At 44.1% G+C, this 24439-nt stretch overlaps 1 protein-coding gene across 3 annotated transcripts; it reads left to right on the forward strand.

The window, feature by feature from the left end:
- Window positions 1-1838: 1838 nt before the first annotated feature.
- RAB9A (RAB9A, member RAS oncogene family) lies at window positions 1839-23375 on the forward strand. Of its 3 annotated transcripts, none has more exons than XM_079911107.1 (4): window positions 1839-2326; window positions 18253-18345; window positions 19076-19180; window positions 22281-23375. In XM_079911107.1, the coding sequence occupies exon 4, from the start codon at window positions 22312-22314 to the stop codon at window positions 22915-22917; it is 606 nt and encodes a 201-aa protein (XP_079767233.1). In that variant the 5' UTR covers window positions 1839-2326; window positions 18253-18345; window positions 19076-19180; window positions 22281-22311; the 3' UTR covers window positions 22918-23375. The 3 variants fall into 3 exon arrangements, with proteins under 3 accessions (XP_079767233.1, XP_079767234.1, XP_079767232.1); XM_079911106.1 differs by lacking the exon at window positions 19076-19180 and adding an exon at window positions 18997-19024 and having other exon boundaries at window positions 2114-2326; XM_079911108.1 differs by lacking the exon at window positions 18253-18345.
- The last annotated feature ends 1064 nt before the right edge of the window (window positions 23376-24439 follow it).

Here is a 24439-nt window from a genome sequence, read left to right on the forward strand (position 1 = left end):
GTCAGTAAACAAGCTCATGGAGCAAGAGTGATAGAGACCATCTATCTAAGTTGTGTCAGCTTGCCAGCCACACATGTCCAACAACAAAAATGCCCCAAACTTGCCCTTCAGGGAAAAATCTTTCCACCCACCCTACTCTTGCACTGTCAAATCGATTAGGTAAAGAAGTGGATGGTGGGGACTTCCCTGGTGGCGCAGTGGCTAAGAATCCGCCTGCCGATGTAGGGGACATGAGTTCGATCCCTGGTCTGGGAAGATCCCACATACCGCGGAGCAACTAAGCCCGTGCACCACAACTACTGAGCCTGCGCTCTAGAGCCCATGAGCCTCAACTACTGAAGCCTGTGCCTAGAGCCCGTGCTCCACAACAGGAGAAGCCACCGCAATAAGAAGCCCACGTACCGCAACTAAGAGTAGCCCCTGCTCACAGCAATTAGAGAAAGCTCGCGCACAGCAATGAAGACCCAATGCAGCCCAAAATAAATAAGTAAATTTAAAAAAAAGAAAAAGTGGATGGTGGAAGAGACCAAAATATACAAGTATTCTTAAGAGTCAGCTGGCTGGTGTCCAAGTAAGAGTTATTTCAGAAAAAGTAGCTTTCTGCAATTCTTTCTTCAGGTGCTGACTATGGCTACACTCAGATATGTTTATATGCCTCACTCACATTTTGGAACAGCGTAAGAATCACTTGTAGGACCTTCTTAGGGCCCTTTTTCGAAAAATCTTAGCTTTCTCAAGGCTTACTTTAAGTCAGGATACAATAATTTCGTAAGTGCACCTGTTAATAGCTGGTTGGTATTACCGGTTACAGAGATAAACCCTTACCCCGTCACTCCTTGGCTATGATTATGACACATGATTTTCAGGTAGCATTTCCTTAGTGACCCTATGGAATGCTTGTTGCAGTTTAGTCCAATGTATCTGACACTACGTATTTTTATTTTCTTTTGGAAAATTAACTCTAATGTTCTTATATGTTTGTTTTGTTGTGTAGTTTTAATTATGTGTTTTAAAATAAGATAATGAATATCTCTTCCTCCTCCCTATTGTCAATAGGTTTGTATTTTATAAGCCTTTACTCATGTTTCCTTGGGGAAATAACCTATATGGATAAGATTTTTTTTTAATTTAATTAATTAATTTATTTTGGCTGCACCAGGTCTTAGTTGCAGCATGTGGGCTTCTTGGTTGCAGCATGCATGTGGGATCTAGTTCCCCCCACCAGGGATGGACCCCAGGTCCCCTGCATTGGGAGTGCCCAGTCTTACCCACTGGACCACCAGGGAAGTCCCTAAGATTTTTTTTTTCTATAAAAGAAAAATTCATTGAAGCTCAAACTAGAACTCAGTCTTTATTACATGTCCCACTTCCACAAGTATTCTAAAATTGTCTTTTATATTGATACTTGTGACAAACTCTCTCAAATAGAACCGTTCTAGTACTGAATGAAAAGTCTTAAATTAGATTCATTACCTGAAAATGACTCCCTAAAGAGCCAGAGGTTAATGATTGTGGGCCCAGGAAATAATAAAAGTGAGATCCTTCTCTTGGAAAATAAACAAACTAAATCTGCGCTACAAAATATATTTAGAGGGACTAAAAATCCCTCTTTGGTCTCCAGGAGCCTGTATCGGAAGACCCGTGCGATCAACTCCATGTTTAAAGTGAGGAATTAAGATGAGTTTCCTCAGTACCCCCTTTTCCCACTACTGCTTTTTATTTAGAGAGGACAGAGGCAGTAAAATTTTTAACAAGAGCAAGGAAATTTAAAAAATGTACTCAAAAATCCTGTTATTTCACCGTATCACAGCTGTTCTCATTTTTCATCTACTCGTTTGTCTATTTGCATATTCATTTCTCAACGTAATCACAGCATCCTGTGATTGTGCTTATGCGATCTGTATATTTCCACTTTACGTCACCCTTTAAAGATAACTATTATTTCGTGCTCTCTCTCGCGGAAGCGGAGCCGTAGGACCAGAGGAATAGCCGACCGGAGGAGAACCCGGGATTTAGCTAGAACTGACAGGCACGGAGCGGGTGAGGGCTGGGCGAAGGAGACCTCGAGGCCCCACCGCCCCCGGGCCCCCCGACCAGGCCCCGCCCCGCCTTCCCAGGGTTCCCGCCGGCCAGGCCCCGCCCTCTTTTCCCCGGCCCCGCCCCGTCGCCATGTTGTTCCCTCGGTGCTGGACGGGAGCAGCTGTAGTCGGACCCGGACAGTGCTGCGGACGTCAGCTGGCCGCTGGGTCCTCGACCCTCTCTCTTTCCTCACTGCACCCGGACGGGCCGGCCCGGAGCTCCCGGGCTTCCTCCGTGTGGCTGCGAGGTGAGCGGGGCGCTGACTCCCCTCGGGGCCGGGCGGGGGCCTAGGCGGGCTGCGCGGGCGTCAGAGTCTGAGAGGAGCCCGCGGGCCGCGTGTGCGGCCTGGGCCTCGGGCAGCTGGGGCGGGAGGCGTGCGTGGCCCGTGCGGGTCACTCTCCCGCCCCCGGGGTGGCGGGGCGGCCTGTTGCCCCCTGCCTCCTACTGACTGACGCAGGTGGAAAGATGGGGTCGCGCACCCGGGGAGAGAGACACACGCCCCAAGACAGACGCCCAGACGTCCTGGAGACACACACACGGGGAAGGAGATCCATCGACACCTGGTGACACATACCCAAACACCCAGGGAAAGGGACACATCCACACCAACCCCCGGGGAGACACACAGGGTCACACGGAGAAACCCACCCAGGCACGCCAACCCAGCGCACTCCCGCATGACTCATGGAGAGAAAGCAGAGGCGCGCACGATTTGATATTGGCGACCTCCGACCTGCTTCCCAGGTGGATATTTGCTAAGGTGTTGGGGCCACTCGGAAGACCAGTTGGGACGTGTGGGGTGTTATCGGATTCAGACTCTCGCTAGGGTTTCGTAATCGTGTTCCTCTCTTTCTTCCAACTTAGTATGTAGGGAGGCAAGATGAAAATTTTAAGTGCTGACCAAATAGTTGTGGAGGTATCAGTTGGTTTTTGGGTGGAGGTTTTTTTCTTTTCAAATGATGACACATCCCGTGACCGGGGTTCTTTTTAGGAATGAGTTTTCTGCTAGTTTCCAAATTGTCACGTGACCACGCTCTTTTTGTAGGATTTCGGAGGCCTGATAAAAATCAATAGATTTTGGTTCCTTTTAAAAAAATCAATTAAAAAAATTTTTCTTCCGGGTTTGTCTTTCTCTGGCATCATTGTAGTGGAAAATACGTAAATTGCCCGTAATCTCAAAAACCGTTGGGTGGAACAAAACTGAAGAGATGAAGGAAGCTCGGTATTCTTCAGCCAGGGACTTTTAAGAAGACTGTTCTTTGTTTCGCTTTTAGAAGCTTAGGTTGAAGTTATCTTCACTGCTTGCCTCCTACTCTGTGCATCTGCTGTGGCCGTCTGGGGCTTTGAGTATTTTTGTGTGGACATTGTAAATTCCTCTTGTTTGTACTAAAAAGTTTCTGGCTTGCTGACTTATTTACTTTGGAGAGTTTTGTGAGTTGGGGATATTTTTGGTTTATCATTTGTGAGGTTAGAATAGACGGAGGAAAACTAAGTAGAACATTGCTGGCCTTGACTCCAAGCCGGGTTCTTGGAGACTAAGGAAATACTTCAGTGCTCTTCCCTCTTGTCCAGCCTCTCCTATTTTCATTTCTTTCTTCATCAGCCACTTCTTCCATCTAGACTGTGGTACTCTGGAGGCCTGCAGATAAGTTCCTTTGGTTCTAGAGACGAACTTTTAGCCTACCCTCATTTCTTACCATTTCTTGGGCGGCCACTCCAGCACTGGGAGGTCTGTGCATGTCAATCCTGTAAGTACATCATTTCATTTACTTCTCACAGCATTTCTGTGGTATTAGCTCCATTTTAAAGATGAAGAATTTGCTGGGGCGTAGGAGGGGTAGGTCTGGGTGGTGAGGGGGCAGAGCCGGGATTCAGAGCAGGGCTGTGTGAGTTTAGAGTGGTAGTTCTCAGTGGGGGGTGGAGGGTATTTGACAGTGTCTGCAGGCATTTTTGGTTCACACCTGAGAGGGTGTGCTGCAGGCACCTATTGGGTGGAGACCGGGGATGCTGCTCAACAGCCTACAATACACGGGACCCACGGCAAACAGTTGTCTGGCCCAGAATGTCGCTCGCACCCAGGTTGAGAAGCCCTGCTTGACCTCAGTCTGTGTAACTCCAGAGCTCACAGTCAGCGCTTCTCTAGTTCTTCAAATGTGATGTTGGTTCCTATTTAGGGTACCGCCTCCTCATTTTTAGAAAGAGCAGGGGGTGGGGAGGATTTGAGAACTTGAAGAGATTTCCCTTGATTAAGGGACATATTCATTCATTTGAAAGATTGACCAAAAAATTTCTGATAACAGAATCTCCCCCCACCCTTTTTTTAAATATTTATTTATTTGACTGTGCCGGGTCTTAGTTGCGGCACTTGGGATCTAGTTCCCTGACCAGGAATCGAACCTGGGCCCCCTGCATTGGGAGTGTGGAGTCTTAGCCACTGGACCACCAGGGAAATCCCTCCCCCCCTTTTTTCTTCCGAAGGCAAAAGTGTCAGAACTTGAGAGTCACTGAGAGCCCTTGAAGCAGACATAGGGAATTTGGTTTCTGTATTATTCCACTTGTCAACAAACATTTTCTGAGTAGCCCGTCGGTTGCTGATACAAAGGTGCTGGTGATATGAAGGGCAATGGGGAGTCCCCACCTCCCTGAAGCTTACAGTCTAATCACAGTCATGAGATCACGTTCTAACTTTGTCCTAGAACAAAATTTATTGCCCAGCCAAGGTCATGGGCCAGGTGTCTTTAAACAAAACAGCTGGGGCTTCCCTGGTGACGCAGTGGTTAAGAATCTGCCTGCCAGTGCAGGGGACACGGGTTTGAGCCCTGGTCCGGGAAGATCCCACATGCCGCGGAGCAATGAATCCCGTGCGCCACAACTACTGAGCCCGCGTGCCACAACGACTGAAGCCCGTGCACCTAGAGCCCATGCTCCATAACAAGAGAAGCCAACGCAGTGAGAGGCCCCCGCACCTCAACAAAGAGTAGGCCCCGCTCACCGCAACTAGAGAGAGCCTGTGCACAGCAACAAAGACCCAATGCAGCCATAAATAAATAAATAAATTTGTTAAAAATTTAAAAAAAAATAGCTGCACGCCAGCACATAGGTACCTGTGTCATGGCATTTACTGTGGGTGGACTTAGGTGAAATGGGGAAAGGTTGATGTGTTTTTCTTTTAAATTTTATTGGAGTATAGTTGATTTACAACGTTGTGTTAGTTTCAGGTGTACAGCAAAGTGATTCAGTTATACATATATGTATATTCATTCTTTTTCAGATTCATTTCCCATATAGGTTATTACAGAATATTGAATAGAGTTCCCTGTGCAGTACAGTAGGTCCTTGTTGGTTATCTATTTTATATATATATATTACTGTATGTATGTTAATCCTAAGCTCCTAATTTATAAGGTTGATGTGTTTTTGATAGTTTTGTCAGTTGACCACATGTGAATATTTACAAGAAACAAATTGGGAAGCCATTCTTGTTGAGCATAAAATTCTTCCTTGAATTAGCCTAAGTAGACAGTAGTTCTGCATGCATTTTATCATTGAAATCAAGAAATATGGGGCTCCCCTGGTGGCGCAGTGGTTAAGAATCTGCCTGCCAATGCAGGGGACACAGGTTCGATCCCTGGCCCGGGAAGATCCCACATGCCGTGGAGCAACAAAGCCCGTGCGCCACAACTACAGAGCCCAGCCACCACAACTATTGAAGCCCACGCGCCTAGAGCCCGTGTTCCGCAACAAGAGAAGCCACCGCAGTGAGAAGACCACGCACTGCAACTAAGAGTAGCCCCCGCTCGCCGCAACTAGAGAAAGCCCATGCACAGCAACAAAGACCCAACACAGCCAAAAATAAAAATTAAAAATAAATTTATTTAAAAAAAAAGAACAAATAAGCGGTGACATTTTTTTAAATTGAATTTTGCATTCTTCCTCTGGCATTCTCCAGCCTGTTTTCACCATGCCTAAATCTAGCCCCTTCAGTCCATGTAGTGCTTCATTCTGGTGGCAGATATAACTCTTAGGTGAACTTTGGGAGTGAGTGAGAGGAGTCCAAAAGGGTTGGTTCTGGGAGTTCCCTGGTGGCCTAGTGGTTAGGATTCTGGGCTTTCACTGCTGTGGCCTGGGTTCAATCACCGGTTGGGGAACTGAGGTCCCACAAGCTGTGCAGCACGGCCAAAAAAAGGGTTGGCTCTGTTTAGCAATCACTGTGAGTGTTATTCTGTTATTCATGCGGTCGGCACGGCATCTTTTGTGAGGAGCTTTGCTTTTTGACTCGTGCTGATGGACAGTGTGTTGTTCATTGCTAATGGATAGATTTCTCTGCCTCTTATCAATTTTTGTCTGCTGTGGGGTAGAGGGGATGCTAAATTATACACCTAAAAATGATTGCTATCGCGTGGCGTCTAACAAAGGGATGTGTGCTCTGTTACTACTGGAGGGGTTTTATTCTGGGAAGGATCAGAGGAATTGGTGCAGGAAGAACATCCACTTGGAGGAGTCTTGCTGGATCTGCAGTTGGCTTGCTTCTCTGGCCAGGTTAGGTCACCACATTTCTTTCTTCATAAAATGAGATGCTTTTACTTTATAATGTATGTGAATGAGAATACATGACACCAAGTAAAGACGTCACATAATTGGCTTCCAAGTACAGGCATACCTCGGAGATATTTTGGATTTGGTTCCAGACCATCGCAATAAAGTGAGTCACACAAATTTGGTTTCCCAGTGCTTATAAAAGTTACATTTATACTGTACCTGTCTATTAAGTGTGCAGTAGCATTATGCCTAAGAAAAACAATGCTTGTACCTTAATTAAAAAATATTTTATTGCTAACAGATGTTAACCATCATCTGCGTCTTTAGTGAGTTGTAATCTTTTTGCAGTACTGACATCAGTGATCACAGATCAGCATAGCAAACATAATAATAATGAAAAAGTTTAAAATATTGCAAGAATTATGAAAATGTGACACAGAGACAAGTGAGCAAATGCTGTTGGAAAATGGCGCCGATAAACTTGCTCCATGCAAGGGTTTACCACAGACCTTCAATTTGTAAAAGCCCACAGTATCTGTGAAGTGCAATAAAACGAGGTGTGCCTGTAGTTCTGCCTCAGGCAATTTGCTGGTCAAGCAGAGAGAGAGAGAGAGAGAGAGAGAGAGAGAGAGAGAGAGAGAGTGTGTGTGTGTGTGTGTGTGTGTGTGTGTGAAACACATCTCACTTGAAAGCTAGCTAGGTAATAAATTTGTTAGTCAAAACCAAGGACAAGAAAACAGGGCCTGTGACTAAGTAGGTCTTCAGCAGAACATTTATTAAGGATTTTTTTTTTGAGGGGGTGAACTCACAAAACGCCTCAGCGAGTTTGGAAAGCTGTGATGCAGATGAAAGGTCAGGGTACCTGCGGGAAGGAGGGGGGACCCAGGAGTGTAGGTGGAGAGGGGCCGGCTACCCTGGGTTAGGGAGGTGAGGCCAGAGCTTGCCAGAAAGCCTGGGCATGCCCGCTGGGGAGAGAACTCGGAAAACTCTCCATTTCCCAGCGTGAATCTTGGTATTGTACGTAGTGAAGTTGAGCTCTCTGTGTTTCCACGTTCTGGGTTCTTCCATTACTTTCTGTTAGTTTTTGACCGTGGCCGGTACAGGGTTTAGGATGCTGTTGCTTATCATGAACACAGAGAAGATGAGATCTAAGTGAATGTAGGCGAGGTCATAGCTAGATCAGCATGGGCTCGGGAGAGCCGGCCGTGCGTTTTGGAAGAAATATAGAAAGAAGCGAAGCAGGCCATGGAGGCTTCACGCTGGCTTCACTGAACCCGGCTCATTTCATCACGGGGAGTCTGAACACAGGCTCCACTTGTGTCCGAGGCCTGATGCCTTACAAATGTCTACTGTGTTTGATGGGGATGGAGAAACAGTATGGAACAACTTTCTACATTCATCCCGTGGCCACATTTCATTATCCAAGTGTGAAGGACAGCAGAGCAGTGTAGCCAGTGAACTGAGCTGCTGGGTCAGCGTGAACTGTTTTCATTCCAGGTTCTTATGAACTGGATTAGGTTTGGGGGTACAGAAGCCAAGCTCGTTTCCAGAAGGTTTGTTCTCTTGAGAGTGGTTGTGTTATCAGTGTTAGAGAAGCCTGAAAGACGCCTTACAGATTCCTGTTTCTGGAACTTGCTCTGTAGAACTTTAACAGATAGGGAGTGTTTAAATGATTTAACAGGTTTGCAAATGCTGGAACTCCCTGGGGTGTGGTGTGTGGCTAGGCGATCTCTCGGGTGTGCGCAGTTTCACACTTGCATGTGTAACCAGAGCAGTGATTAGGTGAATACACCTGAACATACATATGTGGTTTAGTTGGAAGTCAGAACAGAAGAGCTGCTTGAAGGCCACATGTTGGTGAGCGCAGAGCATTTTCTAGAATGAGTTCCAGTACTCTTAAATAAAATTTCAGCTATGCTCTTTGGGAGCAAACAGCTCCTACCCTCATATCCTCTTCCACATTAATATTTGCACAGTACCTGAATTTTATCACACTAGCCCTGGGAAACCCCGCCTCACAAAGATACGGTGTCATCGAAAGGAATGTGGTGTGAGCTAACGTGGGGACTGAACTCCCTTGAGCGCCAGTTGTGTGGCATCCTGTGGGCGGCCAGGACCTCTGTGGTGCCCTCCAAAATATCACATACCCTGCCCTGCCTGGTTTCCTGTGTGCACTGTCGCTTGATCTCCCCTCCCTCATCGTCCAGAGTGTTCCATCCCCAACTTCTGCTGCACACAGTTTATTAGGAAGTGGGTCTGCTGGTGGAGAAAGGGGCCCCTGGGTGCAGAGGAGGTGTCATGGGGTCTACCCTTGTGCTTTCCGCCCAGCCAGCCTGTCTCAGTCAGTGTTGAGAAGTGCCTCGTGCCCTTTGGGGTCTGTGTGCTCTCTGGGGCTGGTTTCTCATCGTCAGCTGCTTCTCCCCAAGTTAGGATTTCTGTCTCTTCAGTTTGTCACTGCTGGACCATTTGCTTTCCATCTTCTCGGTTTTGTTGTCTCTCATCTACAGTTGTTCTCTCTTACTGTCCTTTTTGGGTTTGTACATTTTTTAGACCTTTCCTGTCTTCTGATGGGAGTGAAGGTCACACATGTTTGACCTGCCCTGTTTAATTAGACCAGGGGGAAGTTATTTAATCTTTATGAACTTGGTTTATTGATCTATAAAACATGGGTGGTAGTGTCCGACTTGCAGGTGACTTCAAGGTGCTCTCTGCCAGGTACCTAGTAGACATTCAGTGAACAGTGGTGGCTGATGTTACTATGGTCATAGCGTTTGTTATTTGAGCAAACAAAAGAATGGCAGTAGGTAGGGAGGGAAGTGGACATGTTTCTTGTGTGGGTGAATGAAGTGGGTAAGACAGAAGAAGAAAGAGATTTTGAAAATGGGGGAAATACTTAGTTTGGTGTTAGATATGTTGAATTTGAACTGCCATCAGAGTACCAGATGAATATATTATAAAGGGGGTTGGAATTCTTATCTGGTGCCCAAGGGGTGGGAGGGTGGAGGTGGGCTTTAGTTTAGGAATCACTGGGTTTTATATCCCAGGAAGATATGGTTTGGGAAGAGGTAAGCTCATCAACCTTGTGGTACATCTCCTTAAGAGCCCGTTAGAAAAGGGAGCCATCTAGGTTGCAGAAAGCCAACGGGGTGAGGGGAAGAGAAAGCAGAAACTATTATCAGAGTAGTTTTATGAACAATGAAGTAGGAAGCATTTTCAAGGTCATTGCCAGGCTGTTTAGACCTAATAGAGGCAGTAATGGTGGCTGAGTCCTGGCTAAGACTTGAAGGTCCTACTGAGGCCTCCAGCTATGGATGTGATACTTACAAGACCCTTTCCTAGTTGGGCCTCCATTACCTTATTTGTTTAAAAAAAAAAAAAAAAAAGCCTTGTGTACCCTTCTGAGATTTTATATCATGTACATTCAGATAAATCTCTACATCTCAGAGTTCACTGTCAACTAGGCGGGCCTCTGGTGAGAACATTGGTCAACCATGAGCGTGTGTCTCTAGAAGTGTACACAGGGAAGTCCTAAGAGAGGCACTTTTTTCATTATTTAGGGCTGCATGTGCCTTAGGGCATTTAGATGAGGACCGAGGAGAAGCCAATGGACTGGCCATTAGGAGGTCTCTGGTGACTTTTGCTGACATTCAGGGGGATAGAGGGGTTGAGAAGCTGCGTTTAGTGAGAGGGTAGAGGGTTGATCAGGCACAGAGCCGAAATGGGTAGTGATGGCAGAGTAAGTTGGGGCTTGGAAAGCTTTTTGTAAGCGAAGTCAGCTTCAGTACCTTGGTGGGGACAAACTGGAGCATCACTGATGGAGAAGTGGGATGAAGTGAACTTTATATTTCTTTAATTGATCACACGAAATATACAAAAGCTACCTGCAGTGCTCTTAAATTTCTTCTCATTTTGACTTGGTGACAACTTCCTTGAAGAATGGGAGCCTCTAATCTAGTTGAGTCCTGTATGCCAGACATACAGCTGTTCTCTTTAAATAGACCTTGGGAAATTCCACTCCTCTTATTTAATTTCTCTAACAGCCAAAGAGTTCTACCTGCTGTGGCCCTCGTGGTCAGTGTTGCTATACTAACTCTTCCCTGAGCTTATATGGAAGTTCTCCAGCTCTTAACCTTTTCTGCTCCAAATTAAAGATACCAGTTTTCTTATCTAACTTGAAGAGACAAGTCAGAACCAAGGTTCCCTTAAGTTACAGCAGATCATTTAGGAATCACATTTAGTTTGTGTTTTGCTGCTTTAATGTATTTTTCTAACATGCATATTAAAATTCATTTCTTTCAGGACTTCCTTGGCAGTCCAGTGGTTAAGACTCCGTGCTTCCAATGTAGGGGGCGAGGGTTCGATCCCTGATCAGGGAACTAAGATCCCACATGCTGTGCGGCATGGCAAAAAAAAAAAAAAAATCATTTCTTTCATAATGCAGTCTTCTTCCTGAAGTACCTAGGTGTACTTCCCAGTATAGTTTTCCTATTTTGTGACCTTTATCCATTTCTTTGCATTTTAATTCTGTCCCCCAAAGTGCAGCCTTTAACTATCCCCACTCTTTTCTGTCAAGCATTTCAAGTGCCTTTTTCAGGTGTCTTATTATAGGTAGATTTATGCTTGTTCCTTTTAAGGACTTCATTAAATAAAACAAAGAACAAAATGTGATCCTCACTTATAGGATTAGCAGTTTCCTGGGAATAAGTCTCTTCATTGAACTGTCACAGTTCATGGTCAAAGTGTAATATTAGGAAAGTCTTATGGGTGAGGGAAATAGTAACGCCACGTAAAGATGAAAGTCTTGAGGGTGTTATGAACTACACAGATCGATCACACGAAATATACAAATATTGCAGACATGTATTGATCATTTCTTGAGGTCCAGATTCCTTTAAGAATCTGGTGAAACCTTTTTATACTCTTTCCAGAGAAAGGCTCAAGTACATGCTTCCATCCGTACCCTCATCCTTATTTCACATGTGATTCTAGGAGGTGCATTTTCCCCCTGCAGCTCCTTCATTAAGCACACTGGATACCTGTACTGTTTAATACAATACTCATGTAGCTATTTAAGTTTAAACGAATTGATATGAAATAAAATTAACAATTCACTTCTTCAGCTGGACCAGCCGTATTTCAAGTGCTCAGGAGACACATGTGGTTAGTGACGACGGTATTGGGCATAAGAACATTTCCGTCATCACAGGAAGTTCTGTTGGATCATGCTGCTCTGTACTTTCAGGATGATTTAAGAAAATTGAATTCCTTAACCAAATCTGTTTTTTTCTCCTCTCTTCTCCCTTCCCACTCTCTCCACCACTGTTAATGGTTAGTATACCTAACTACAAAGGTGCCTTGTTTTAAGCAAAATTGAAAGTATGTATTTCTTTAAAGTTTAATTAGCTCATCTTCATAAAAGAGTACTTACTGAAACGAGTTCCTTAAGTAGAGTGAGCTGCTCTGATATCGTGGTAGTGTGGTTTGATTTACACAGCATTTTCCTTGTCTAGCTGTCTCTGAGGTAATGCTCAGTGGCCACCTAGATAATTTATTTCATCTGCCAAGTTGTGCCTCCAGTTTGGTCTGTTCTTGTGGAATTTTGCTTAATTCTTTTTGTTTTGGTTGACCTTTTGCTGTAAGAGATCACGCCCATTATTACACTTAATGACTTCCTTGACTTGCCTCTCTCGTGTGTTTCAGCAAAGACGACCAGGAAGACTGGAAATAAAGGGTGGAGCTAATAGGCTGTTAAGAGAGACACCTGTATTAAGATATGAGGAAACAAATACACGTCAGGCGAAAATAGAAATAATGTAGGGATTATCCATGCTTTTGTTGCCTTGGTTAGTTTCTTCAAGCCTCGGTTTCTCAAGCTATGAAATGAAGTGGCGGGCTTCCCTGGTGGCGCAGCGGTTGGGAGTCTGCCTGGCGATGCAGGGGACACGGGTTCGTGCCCCGGTCCGGGAGGATCGCACATGCCGCGGAGCGGCTGGGCCCGTGAGCCATGGCCGCTGAGCCTGCGCGTCCGGAGCCTGTGCTCCGCGACAGGAGAGGCCCGCGTACCGCAAAAAAAAAAAAAAAAAAAGAAATGAAGTGGCATGCCTCTCACTAGGGCATTCAGAGTGAGTGCAAAAGGAATGTGTGATTTTGGGGGGAAAAAAAATTGTTCCTAAATTTAAACCAGGAGTGATAAATTCAGTTTAAGGTTTTGGAAGTGAGAGTTAGTCACGGGGTTTCAGATTTGAAAATCTGAAATTTTGAGGAAGCAGTTTATAAACCCAGCCTACTCTCCCTTTGATAACTTGTTAGAGGAATGTCGTTTTTCAGCGTTTCCTGTTGCATTCAGTACTTATTTTAAAGAGGTTTCCTCATGTGACTTTCAAGTAAGAATCAATTTTTTTTCTCCTCTCCCACACATTTCCCCCCCCACACATTTTAATAGACCTCAAAAATAGAATGGGGGAAGGAACTAATTGAATAGAGAAACACAGAACTGTAAGTACGGTAAGTACAAATAGAAAAATAAGAGTAGAATAACAAGAATGAAGGAGGAAGTAGTTCACTCTTTGTTCTCAGTTTAGCATTCATTTGGTACCTCATCGAATGGAAAGCTTTGTACTAGATGTTGCAGAACCAAAAAAGGACAAATGAATGGATGGCATTAGGTGTTGTGTGTCCCTCCCAGGGAGTTGACGCTGTAATTAGGAAACACATGTACACAACTGACAGATGGTTAAAACGTAAGTGAAGGAGAGCTGTAACAGAGGTGGAATGATGATGAGAATGAGGAGAAAGATTAGGTTTCAGGGGGCGGGGGGTGGGGGTGGCAAAAGTGGGCCTTCGGATGACTAGGATTTTCATAGCTGTTGATGTGTGCGGGGGTCCTGCTAGTCCAAGATAAGGGCCTGAGCAAAGGCTGGACAGTAAATGCCTGTGATAGGTTTGGAGATGGTGACTTGTAGGGATATAATTGAGACAGGCAGGTATATGAGGTTGGATCGCTCTTGGAATGCCATGCCCAAAATCCTGTATAATAAAAGTTATAAAGAAATAAATGGGTTTCATTATCTGTAAGAATGGAGGCAGTTAGATCAATGACCAATAAATACTGTCTACCTTTAATCCATACAAACATTTCTATTTGAGATATATATTCTCCATGCTTGGGTCTGACTCCCCCTTGGTTTACTGTAATATAGTAATTGGCTTTGGAAGCCAGCATGGGGGTGGAGAAGGCCAGGGAAAAGGCTACTACTGATATACTATCCATAAACAATTGATAGTGCAAGATAAAAGTACACAATAGAAAAGCTGGAAAAATAGTGTTATGAAAAGGAAAGGGTTGGCATACAATGCACTTTTTTTATCTTTAGTTTTGAGGTATTTGCTGAAAGCATGGTTTATTTTCTTTCCTGCCAGTAACCTACTTAACCAACTTCCTGTTCAGATTACTGTGCGCCATGTATGACATGCATTGGTGCCACCACATGGTATTGTAATCCTAATAGAGTATCTATTGTGTGTGTAACTTTCTTATTGAAAAGGATACTGCTGAAGGGACAAGGAGATCATCTGTGGCACGTGTAAATCTAATGTTAGGGTCTTACTGCTAATTCTGAGGCCGATGTAATTCCCATACCGTAAAATTCACCTTTTTAATGTATACAATTCAGTTGTTTTTAGTATATACACTAAATTGTGCAACTGTCACCACTATCTAATTCCAGAGTATTTCTGTCATACCCGCCCCCCCGAAAAAAAAGAAAGAAAGCAACCCCATACCCATTAGCAGTTACTCCCGATTCCCTGGAACCACCAATCTACTTTCTGTCTCTATGGATTTGCCTATTCTGAACATTTCATATAAATGGGATAATATATATATGGCCTTTTGTGTGTGGCTTCTTTAAATTATAATGTTTCTGAGGTTCATCCACGTTGTTGCATGCATCAGTACTTCATTCCTTTCTTTGACTGATTAATCTTCCATTGTATGGATAGGCTACATTTTATTATCTATTCATCAGTTGATGGACATTGGATTGTTTCCATTTTTTGGCTCTTGTAAATACTGCTACTTTGAATATTCATGTACAAGTTTTTGTGTGGATGTGTTTTCATTTCTCTTAAGCATATGCCTAGGAGAGGAATTGCTGGGTCATGATGTTAACTCTGTGTTTACACCTTTTTGGGGAACCGCAGAATCGTTGCACCATTTTACCTTCCTACCAGCAGTGTATGAGACTTCTAGTTTTCCCACATCCTCAGCAACACTTGTTATTGTCTGCCTTTTTGGTTTTAGTCATCCTAGTGGGTGTGAAGTGGTGTCTCATTATAGTTTTGATTTGCATTTCACTACCTGGCCAATGATGTTGACCATTTTTGCCCATTTTTAAGTTTTTTTTTTTAAATTATTATTGTTTAATTTAAAGAGTTCTGGATACAGGTCCTTTATCAGATATATGATTTGCAAATATTTTCTCCCATCCTGTGGGTTGTCTTTTCACTTTCTTGACAGTATCCTTTGAAGCACAAAAGTTTTAAATTTTGATGAAGTTCAGTTTACCTAATTTTTCTTCTGTTGCTTGGGTTTTGGGCTTCATATTGAGTTATTTTTAATATAATCTGAGTTACAGAAAAATTTAAGAAGCAGTTGTCCTTAAGGTCTGGTGGATAGCAGTATTTGATGAAACTTTAAAAGAAAATCATTTCTATTTCATTTCAATTAAGGCATTCAGTCAAGCTAGGCTTTAAGTGAAAATGAAGCTTTAAAAAATACTTTTGAGTCTGCCAACCCCTGCCCAAATTGCAGATTCAAGAGCAAAATAAATTATTTTGGTTGCTTTAAAAAATACACATTTGACATTAAAAAAAGCAGTATGAATTTGCAACCAAATCAGGACTTTGAAGACTGAACTCGGTATTGATTATTCGAGGTTTTCTTGCAGACTTTCATGTTAACCTGTGAGCTTTTACATGGTGTCATCACGGTGTGCACGTTCTTCAAGTTTATCACTTAACAATGTATTTCTACAGACCCGAGTCTCCATGTCTCCTCAAGGGCGGCAGACGATCCCCAATTATGCATTTAGGTCATTTCCATTTGCCCCACTGGGAAAGTCCTTCCTTCCTTCCTTCCTTTCCCTCCCTTCCTTTCTTTCAAGATGGTTTTAGAATGGTATGGGTATGTATTTTTTGGTAGAGTCTAGAAAACTGACAACTCAGGGAAAAGTCTGGGCATTTTTGTCATGGTATAATACATTTCCATTAATTGAATCTTTTTAGAGAGCTTGTTTCATTATAAAAATGAAATTGCCATGGGACTTCCCTGGTGGTGCAGTGGATAGGACTCCGTGCTCCCAATGCAGGGGGCCCAGGTTTGATCCCTGGTCAGGGAACTAGATCCCACATGCATGCCGCAATTAAGAGTTCGCGTGCCACAACTAAGGAGCCCGCGTGCCGCAACGAAGGAGCCCACGTGCTGCAACCAAGACCGCACGCATGCAAATAACTATTTAAAAAAATGAAATTGCCATGATAGGCATGCTGATTTCAGTATTGTCTCTGCACATAGAGGTACGTTTAGGGTGTGCTAGGAGCGCAGGGGAAGGGCTTCACGGGGAGACGAGGTCTAGCTGCATCTCCAAGGGTGAGCAGGAGTTCGCCGCCCACCAGAGAGCAGGAGGAAGGGTTTGTAGTGAATATCCTACTGCAGTCTCAAGTACGAGGCCCAACCACCGCAGTTTTCAACCCCAGAGCTCGCTGATACCATTAGTATTGACAGTTGAGAGGGATCGTAAGGGATCCATCGCAGCTCTACCCGAGGCCTCCCTCCTGCCCTCGCCACAGTCTGCTCTTGATCGCAGCCAGCTACCTTCCTGGACTCCGCATCTGTTCAGGTTGTGGGCTGCAGAAGCCATTTCAGGGCTCCGCTCACTCCGAGGGTGTCAGCAGAAATCCTTCCGTGGCTGCTGAGGCCCTGCCCCTCCAGTCCCGTCGTCACAGCTTGCTCCGCTCTCCGCGGCTCCAGGTGTTTGGCCCACCCTGGGCTCTCCCAGGACGTGCGGGGTGCCTTGGCAGGGCCTTCGCACCACTGGTCCCGCTTCCTGGTTCTGGCCCCTCCCCCTTCTCACAGGTTCCTCCTCCTGCTGCTGAGCTTTGTCGGTGGTCAGACCAAATCCCCCAGCAGTGGACTCAGCCTTTGGGGAGGCTGGTCCTAAGGACAGCGTGCGCCTGACATGGTCATGGAGACGCTGCTTTTGAACAGCCCACGCTGGAGACTGGTGCATAGTCTCGCGCTAACGCAGGTGAACACTGCCGGTGGTCCTCTGGCCTTGGAAGTTACCACTTTCTTTAACTGAGCAGCAGGTGAAGTAGCTCTCTGTGTTACAGGATCGTGTTGGATGAAAATGTAATTCCCTTGATAGCTGGAATCACGCAGCTCCGTGAGATGCTCACACCTGGGGCCTGGTCTGACCTAGGGAGCCGCAGGGGCAGAATCCCTGCACTGTTTAAGCTGTTCTTTGGGTTTTGGTTGGGTGTTGTACTCTATAGCACGTACCTCTCATCTGTAAGACTTGCATCAGTTGTAACACAAGAGGGTTTGTGCCCGGATTGTCAGCTCCCCCAACTACTAGCCCCACCTGCCAGGGCCTGAGTGTGGCCTGCATCCTGAGTGCCTGGGCCGGGGAGGCACGCACTGAGGACTCCTGCAGAACTGCTTTCCCACCTGCTCCACGCGCTTCTGGGAGGCGCCGCAGGGTTCTGCAGATGTGTGATTGCAATTGCATTTAAAACATGTTCAAACTGTGGAAACTCTAATAGAACTCAGATGTGCTTTATCTATGTGTCAGTGGATTGAATACTAGTAGTTCTGTCAGATTAACTTGTTTTTGTGCAGGTCTCGAAATAAAGCAAGCAAGTGGAAGACGCTTGCCATTGCTACCCCTTCTTTTCATTGTACGTACGAGAGTAACAGGAGAACCCTCTGAAATAAATGCAAAGGCAGCCGAGACTGCCGCGCCTGTGGGTTAACTACTGCGCTTTGGAGTCGGTCGCATTCCGATCTCACTCCCCCCGTGCCCCCCCCACTAGCTGTGTGAGCTCAAGCAAGGACCGTAACATCTCTGAGTCAGTCTTCATCCATAGGGTAGGGATAATGAGAGGCTTGTGAGGAGTGAACACAGTGAAGCAGAGTCAGTGGCTTGCAGGGCTCAGTCAGTGTTAGCGTGGTGATGGTGGTGATTTTATCCTTAACCCCCAAATATCAAGATTCTGAAGGGTAGCATTTTTTTCATCGATTGAATTTATAAGTTGAAGGCTGCTTTATGTAAGTCCCACAAAAATGCCCTTTGCTTTTAAAAAAGGGAGGGACAGGGGTTTGGAACTGTGGGTTTAGACCGAAAGAGGCTAGTACTTCAGCACAGCTCTGCCTACTCGGCACAGGAAACCTTCACCCTGAATTTGGTCTGTAGGACTGGGATCCTTTGGCTTCCTAATGTCTGCCTGCATTGCCCTCTCGTTTGTTCTGCCCATGACTCTTCTGAAATTTGACTGAAGAAATGGCCATAAAAGAAATCTACCTAGTTTCTGTAAAACTCCCAGTAAAGACTTCTTCATGCGTCCATTCCACAGAAACTCCCTGCACTCCTATAATGAGCCTGGCACAGTGGTGAACCGCTTTCCCTGTTGTCCATGTCCAAGTGGATCTCCCCGACAGCCCTAGAGGTAGGTACTGCTGTCACCAGAGTCCCCAGAGCTGCAGGATGTCAAATAGCTTGTCCACAAGTCTGTGCTCTTGGCCTTTGGCACAGGGAACCAGTTCTCCTTTCTGACGGTGGGCCTCCATTTGCTCACAAAGTTTCCTGTCTGCCTTGGCTGCCCAGAAAGAAGCTTCACGAAATTCTGCACTGCCTTTAGTCTTTGCCTGACGTTTCCTGTGTCACATTGGGTGCCTCTCCCTTGAGTGGTCCTTCTTTTTTCCTTCTTTGTGTTAGCTTTATTCTGTGGAATATGGTTGTTCTGAACCACTCAAAATTTGGGCAGATTTTGAATAATTTATATTTTACATTTCATCTTAACCAAATTTTATAGCTGTCTAAATGGGATACTTAGAAAGGTAGGATGGGTGGGGGCAGGTGAAAAACTTGTTGGAAAACAACAATGGTTAAAGTGTAGTATTTGATTCTAGGGCTATTTTTAGGCTGAGAAAGGTCATGGGCAGCTTTCAGGTGTAGTTTTCCTTTTAAATTAAGAATCTAGCTACTAATGGAAGTCAGACATTTCTTTTGCATTTTAATTCTTGTGTTTACTCTTAAAGTTATGAAAACAGATTGAATGTACATTGCTAAGGTGTGCTTTATGATTTTTTCTTTGCAGATGATGATGTTTGAACTGAACAATTAAGGTAAGATTATGGCTTATGTGACATGCTTTTCTTATGCATATTTCTTCGTAGGGTTTAGCTGATTGCTAAAGTCATGTTTTAGCTTGGGTGAAGAATATTGCCTTTGGGCAGTCCTTCTAAACTGGAGTATAAAAGGCCTTCATATTACATTTTAAGGTAAGTTTTGAAAAGAACGTATCAGGATACCTTTATTCATTCAGCTTATACTAAAGAAGTTTCAAAGCATTTTACTGTTTTCAGAGAAGAAAAAGGGAACATTTTTAATGTTCATAAACTCATTATGTTAATGTAGAGATTGCATGAAGCTAGCTTTTGTTAGATGTCAGTGGGAAATAAGATAGTTTGTATAATTATCTATATCACCATGCATGTTTATATTCAATGCTGCAGTTAGACTCGGAGAGCTGTTTGTGTCTGCATTAGTTGTTTGAGCAAATGCCAACGTACCCCCAAATAGGGTATCTGGGAGGCCCCAAACTATAGATGAGAAATGTAAAAAATTGTACCCTATTTCCTGGTGTGTGGGTCTAGCATATCCCAAATTTGTTTGCTCAGAATAAGGGCACAAACTAGGAAATCCCACATTATTATGAAAAAAGAAAAGAACTATGAAAGTGTCCTGATAGAGTTAATGAATTACAAATCTCAAGGAATTTCTAAGACTTAATTTGGTAGATGTATGTAACCACACATCTGGGTGGAGGTTGTCAGATTGCACAGTCTGGTTTATAATTTGATGTACAGATCCTAACAAGTTGATGCTGTACAATGAAACTTTGTGTCCAGTGAGGCAGTTAGAGACTTATTAAAATCCTGAGATAAATGATAGACTAGAATTCAGCACATCTGTTACACCCTTGTAACACAATGTGGAACGTCTGTGTTTATGTATCTTCAAAATCATGGGAAAGGAACAACCTTGGGATGGGGGGCTGCTGGGGGAGGTTCCCAGTGTGGGGGATGACTGTGCTGAGCGGTTCTGAGGGCCCTGTGGTTAGTTCGTGAAGCGGGGCTGGGTTCGCCAGCAGAGCGAGCAGCACGTGTCGGGACGAAGGCAAGGGCGAGCGTGAGGGCTGAGCCCGTGGATCTGAGTTTCACTTCCCTGTAACAGTGCGTTTCTGAATGGCTGATGCCAGGAATGGGGAGCAGGGTCAGGTGTCTTGCCTTAGAAGTTGGCCTTAGAACTGAATCTCTGGAGAAGCACTGAAGAATGTTAAGGAGGGAGCATTAGATGCTTTCCTTATGTCAGAATAGTTGGTGTGCTGTTTTGGTTTTGCTACTCTTTTTTTCTAAGTTGAAGTCGTGTAATCAAGATTCCAAAGAATTAAACAAAGGAACCGATTTAGTGCACTGTTACTATGTCAGGAAATTAAAGGGCTTGAGATAGTTTGAGTTTCCTCCCTAACATTAATTTAGCCGGGGCATTGGGCAGAGCCATCCACTGAAGTCGAAAAGTCTCCAAGTAGTACGCACTTTAACTGCCTCACACTTTTGTTGGCCAGTTTAAATTGTATTAATTATAGTAGTAATTACTGTAGTAATTTAAAAACACCAATAAGAGTTAGGGACGAGTTGCCACATATTTATAAGAATAGTGTGTAGCATGTAGTAGGAAATGCAGAATTCTTGCACGTTATGGGAATTGTTCAGTTACATTATAGTGGGTCATACTTGCATATAACCAGGCGATTGCCAGATAATGTTTGTTTACTGCAGTGATTTTGCAAATTCATCCTAGTCAATACAACAATTATTGTTCATGCCTTTATTACCTTCCCATTGAGGGATTCACAATATCTACTTTCATGTTAAAGTTAATTACCAATTTTGCTCTAGGGCTGTGCTGTCCAATACAGCTGTTGGCTCTTTAAATGTGACTATTCAAATTAGTGAAAATAATATAAAATATTATTTTATATAAATTCATTTATATATATGTATATAATTATATAAAATATAATTTTATATAAATTCATTTTCATTTTATATAAATTCATTTCCTAGCTCCCACTAGCCACTTGTGGGTAGTGGCTGACAGTCCAGATGGAGGACATCTCCATCATTGCAGAAAATTCTGTTAGTGCTACTCTAAAGGTTGTCTTCCTTTACAAATATCTTAAAAGCCATTTAATACTGAAATATTTACAGTTTAAATGATATAATTTGATTCAGAATAATTGGGCAGAGGGAGAATGGGACGCTGTGGAGGAAACAAGATTTGCTGTAAGTTGATAATTGGTGAAGCTAGGTTTAGGGTCTGTGAGGTGTCATCATATTATTCTCATTATTCAGAAATTGTGTATGTTTGAAAATTTTCATAATAAAGAATTAAAACAGAAGCCTTAAATAGGAACAGTGCTCCCACCAGCCTACAAAAGGGCGTCTGAATCTCCGTACCCCCCCAGCCCCCCCCCAGGGGACTGGTGGTGGGGAGGGGGAGTTAGTCCTGCCCCAGGGCTTCCCCTAAAGGGTACGCATGGTACCACATTTTTGTTTAATGTTCATTTCATTCCCCCTCGAAACACACGAGTAACAGCCCAGGCTCACATTTGTTCAGAAGAGTTGGAGCTGCCCAAATGAATCTTGTGGGTAGAATGTGCTAGGTTATAATATTATATCAAAAATTCGAGTGGTGCTGACATTAATGTTAGCCAACTCAAAATAGTGTTCCTAATGAAAAGAATAGAGTCCTTTACTCGGTGGTTGGCTTCGGTCTGTTCACAGCCAGATCAGTCAGTTCTGTCTCTGGTTTCCTGCTTACCAGCTCCTATGGTGATGGCGCTGGGAGAGAGAAAGAGGGGGTTGTCTAGAAACCCGTTGGCCTGAGAGGAAAGCCATCAGTGAACACTGTCACCATGCCACCAGAGGGCTGTTTGCAGTTGCTACAGAAACGTGCCCACTTCGGTGTCCTACTGCATCTCTAACAGATGGTGGCAGGGCTTATTGTGAGCCAAGAGGAACGGTTGAGAGGACAGTGTTTGGGGTCAGACTTGGCCTTGAGTGCTAGCCTCAGTCAACGGTGGCCCGAAGAAGGGGAAGAATGAGCCCTCAGCAGCTGTCAGAGAGAGTGACGGTCGGGTGGTGCCTGGCACGAGGTGGAGGGCTCAGTAGGTGACATCTCTTGCCGTCCGGTATTCCCTGTGCAGAAAGGAATTGGGGCTCTGTGTTTTATTTCCCTTAGACACTGACATTCATAGAGGCATGTAGAACCATGTACAGGTCTAAAGGAATGTAATGGTACCCTTTTATTTTACAGGGTTCCGAAATCAGAGATCTTGAGATTAAAAATGGCAGGAAAATCATCGCTTTTTAAAGTAATTCTCCTTGGAGATGGTGGAGTTGGGAAGAGTTCTCTAATGAACAGATATGTGACTAATAAGTTTGATGCCCAACTCTTCCATACAATAGGTGTGGAATTTTTAAATAAAGATTTGGAGGTGGATGGACATTTTGTTACCATGCAGATTTGGGACACCGCCGGTCAAGAGCGGTTCAGAAGCCTGAGGACGCCATTTTACAGAGGTTCTGACTGTTGCCTGCTTACATTTAGCGTCGATGATTCTCAAAGCTTCCAGAATTTGAGTAACTGGAAGAAAGAATTCATATATTATGCGGATGTGAAAGAGCCCGAAAGTTTTCCTTTTGTGATTTTGGGTAACAAGGTTGACATCAGCGAGCGGCAGGTGTCTGCAGAAGAAGCTCAAGCCTGGTGCAGGGACAACGGCGACTATCCTTACTTTGAAACAAGTGCAAAAGATGCCACGAATGTTGCAGCGGCCTTTGAGGAAGCAGTTCGAAGAGTGCTTGCTACCGAGGATAGGTCAGATCACTTGATTCAGACAGACACGGTCAGTCTGCACCGAAAGCCCAAGCCCAGCTCATCTTGCTGTTGAAGTTCGAGAGGTTGCCCTTGCGATCTAACCAGGTCACACACATGCACAGATAAGCACAGGGTGGAGACAAGAATTCGTGTTTGCAGCAATGGATCGTGTACTCATAAAATTAAACTAACCATATTGCTGCCTTGTTAGTGGGTGGGAGAAGGGACACATCCACTCACAGGAGAATCTCTTTACGCAGTAATGGCACCTTACCTTTATAAGTTGTAACGGTTGTCTAATAATGTTTAATTTAAATATGTATGTCACAGAGCTAATAAATGAGATGACCAAGACTTTATAATTAAAACAAAACACTTGAGTATTCTAGAAGTTACTGTTTTTTCCCCGGGAAAATGGAGAACTACTTTTTCTATGTGTATATTTTTATGTAATTAGCACTCTGTTCCTGGTTCAGGGAAAACATGTCCTAAAGCAATAATGTTAGATATTAAAGATTAAAATCCAGTGCATTTGCCGTGTAGTCATGTGATTTGAGGATGTGTTCATTCGGTTTAGAATTATGTGCGTGTTCGCTTTTTCATTCTACGTATCAGGATTGATCTCACTTGTAGTCACTTGTCGTTTGTGTGCCCCCCTCAACCTCCAACACAGAAGCCGGCTTTATCACTCTTGGAGGAGGTACTGCTTCTGGATTGTACTGTGTGTGCGGGTAAATGAAGACATCTTTATTTGGTCATGTATTTATTCTGTGTCTTCTACGTCACTGAGCTTTGTTTAGTGATTTGGTCTCAAGGAGATTTTTGGTCATTCTGCTGCAATGAGCAGCCTTATTGATAGAGCAAGTTGTGGTCTTTCGTGGGTAAAGTGCACCCACTGCGCCATTCATGCCGATCCCATCCCGCAGAGGCACACCAATGCCAGGCGCACGTGTTAGAGAGGACAGGACCCTTGGCTGTGGAGCGGTGGGTTATCAAGCGACAAGCTTTGGGGGGGCTGTCCTGTGCGGGGGAGTACATTTCGGAACAGCTAGGTTGGGAGATTTCTCTCCCTGGCCCCGCTCCTTGGAACCACTTGACACAGAACGCCAATACAGTAAGCTCAGCTTTTGAAAATCTAATTTCCTAACACAACAGATTTGGCTCTAAGCAAAACATTTTCACATTTTAAATCTGGGGAAATTAAATCTCCTTATAGTCTCAGGTTAGAGAGAGCTGTAGTTTTTATTATTTATAATCAATTCCGCCCCACCCCACCAAACTATAATCCTCCATTCAGAAAACAAAATAGGAATCCACCATTAAGAAACGAGTGTGTATTATATATTCCCTTTGTTTTTTTCTCTAGGGGACATGCTTTGTTATTTTAAATCATGTGTACTCATTGTTTTGTGACTTGCCCTTTTCTCTCAATCTGTCTGGGTATATGTCCATTATATAGTAGATCTACCTCATTTATCTGCTGCATGGATGTCTAACAGTTTATTCAAACCGTTCTCTGCTGATAGCTAGCTAGCAGTAGTATATTAAAGTTTCCCACACCTTGCTCACCAATGGATGTTAGGAGTACTTTTTTT

Source organism: Stenella coeruleoalba (genome assembly GCF_951394435.1).
Source record: "Stenella coeruleoalba genome assembly, chromosome: X".
Lineage (NCBI taxonomy): Eukaryota > Metazoa > Chordata > Mammalia > Artiodactyla > Delphinidae > Stenella > Stenella coeruleoalba.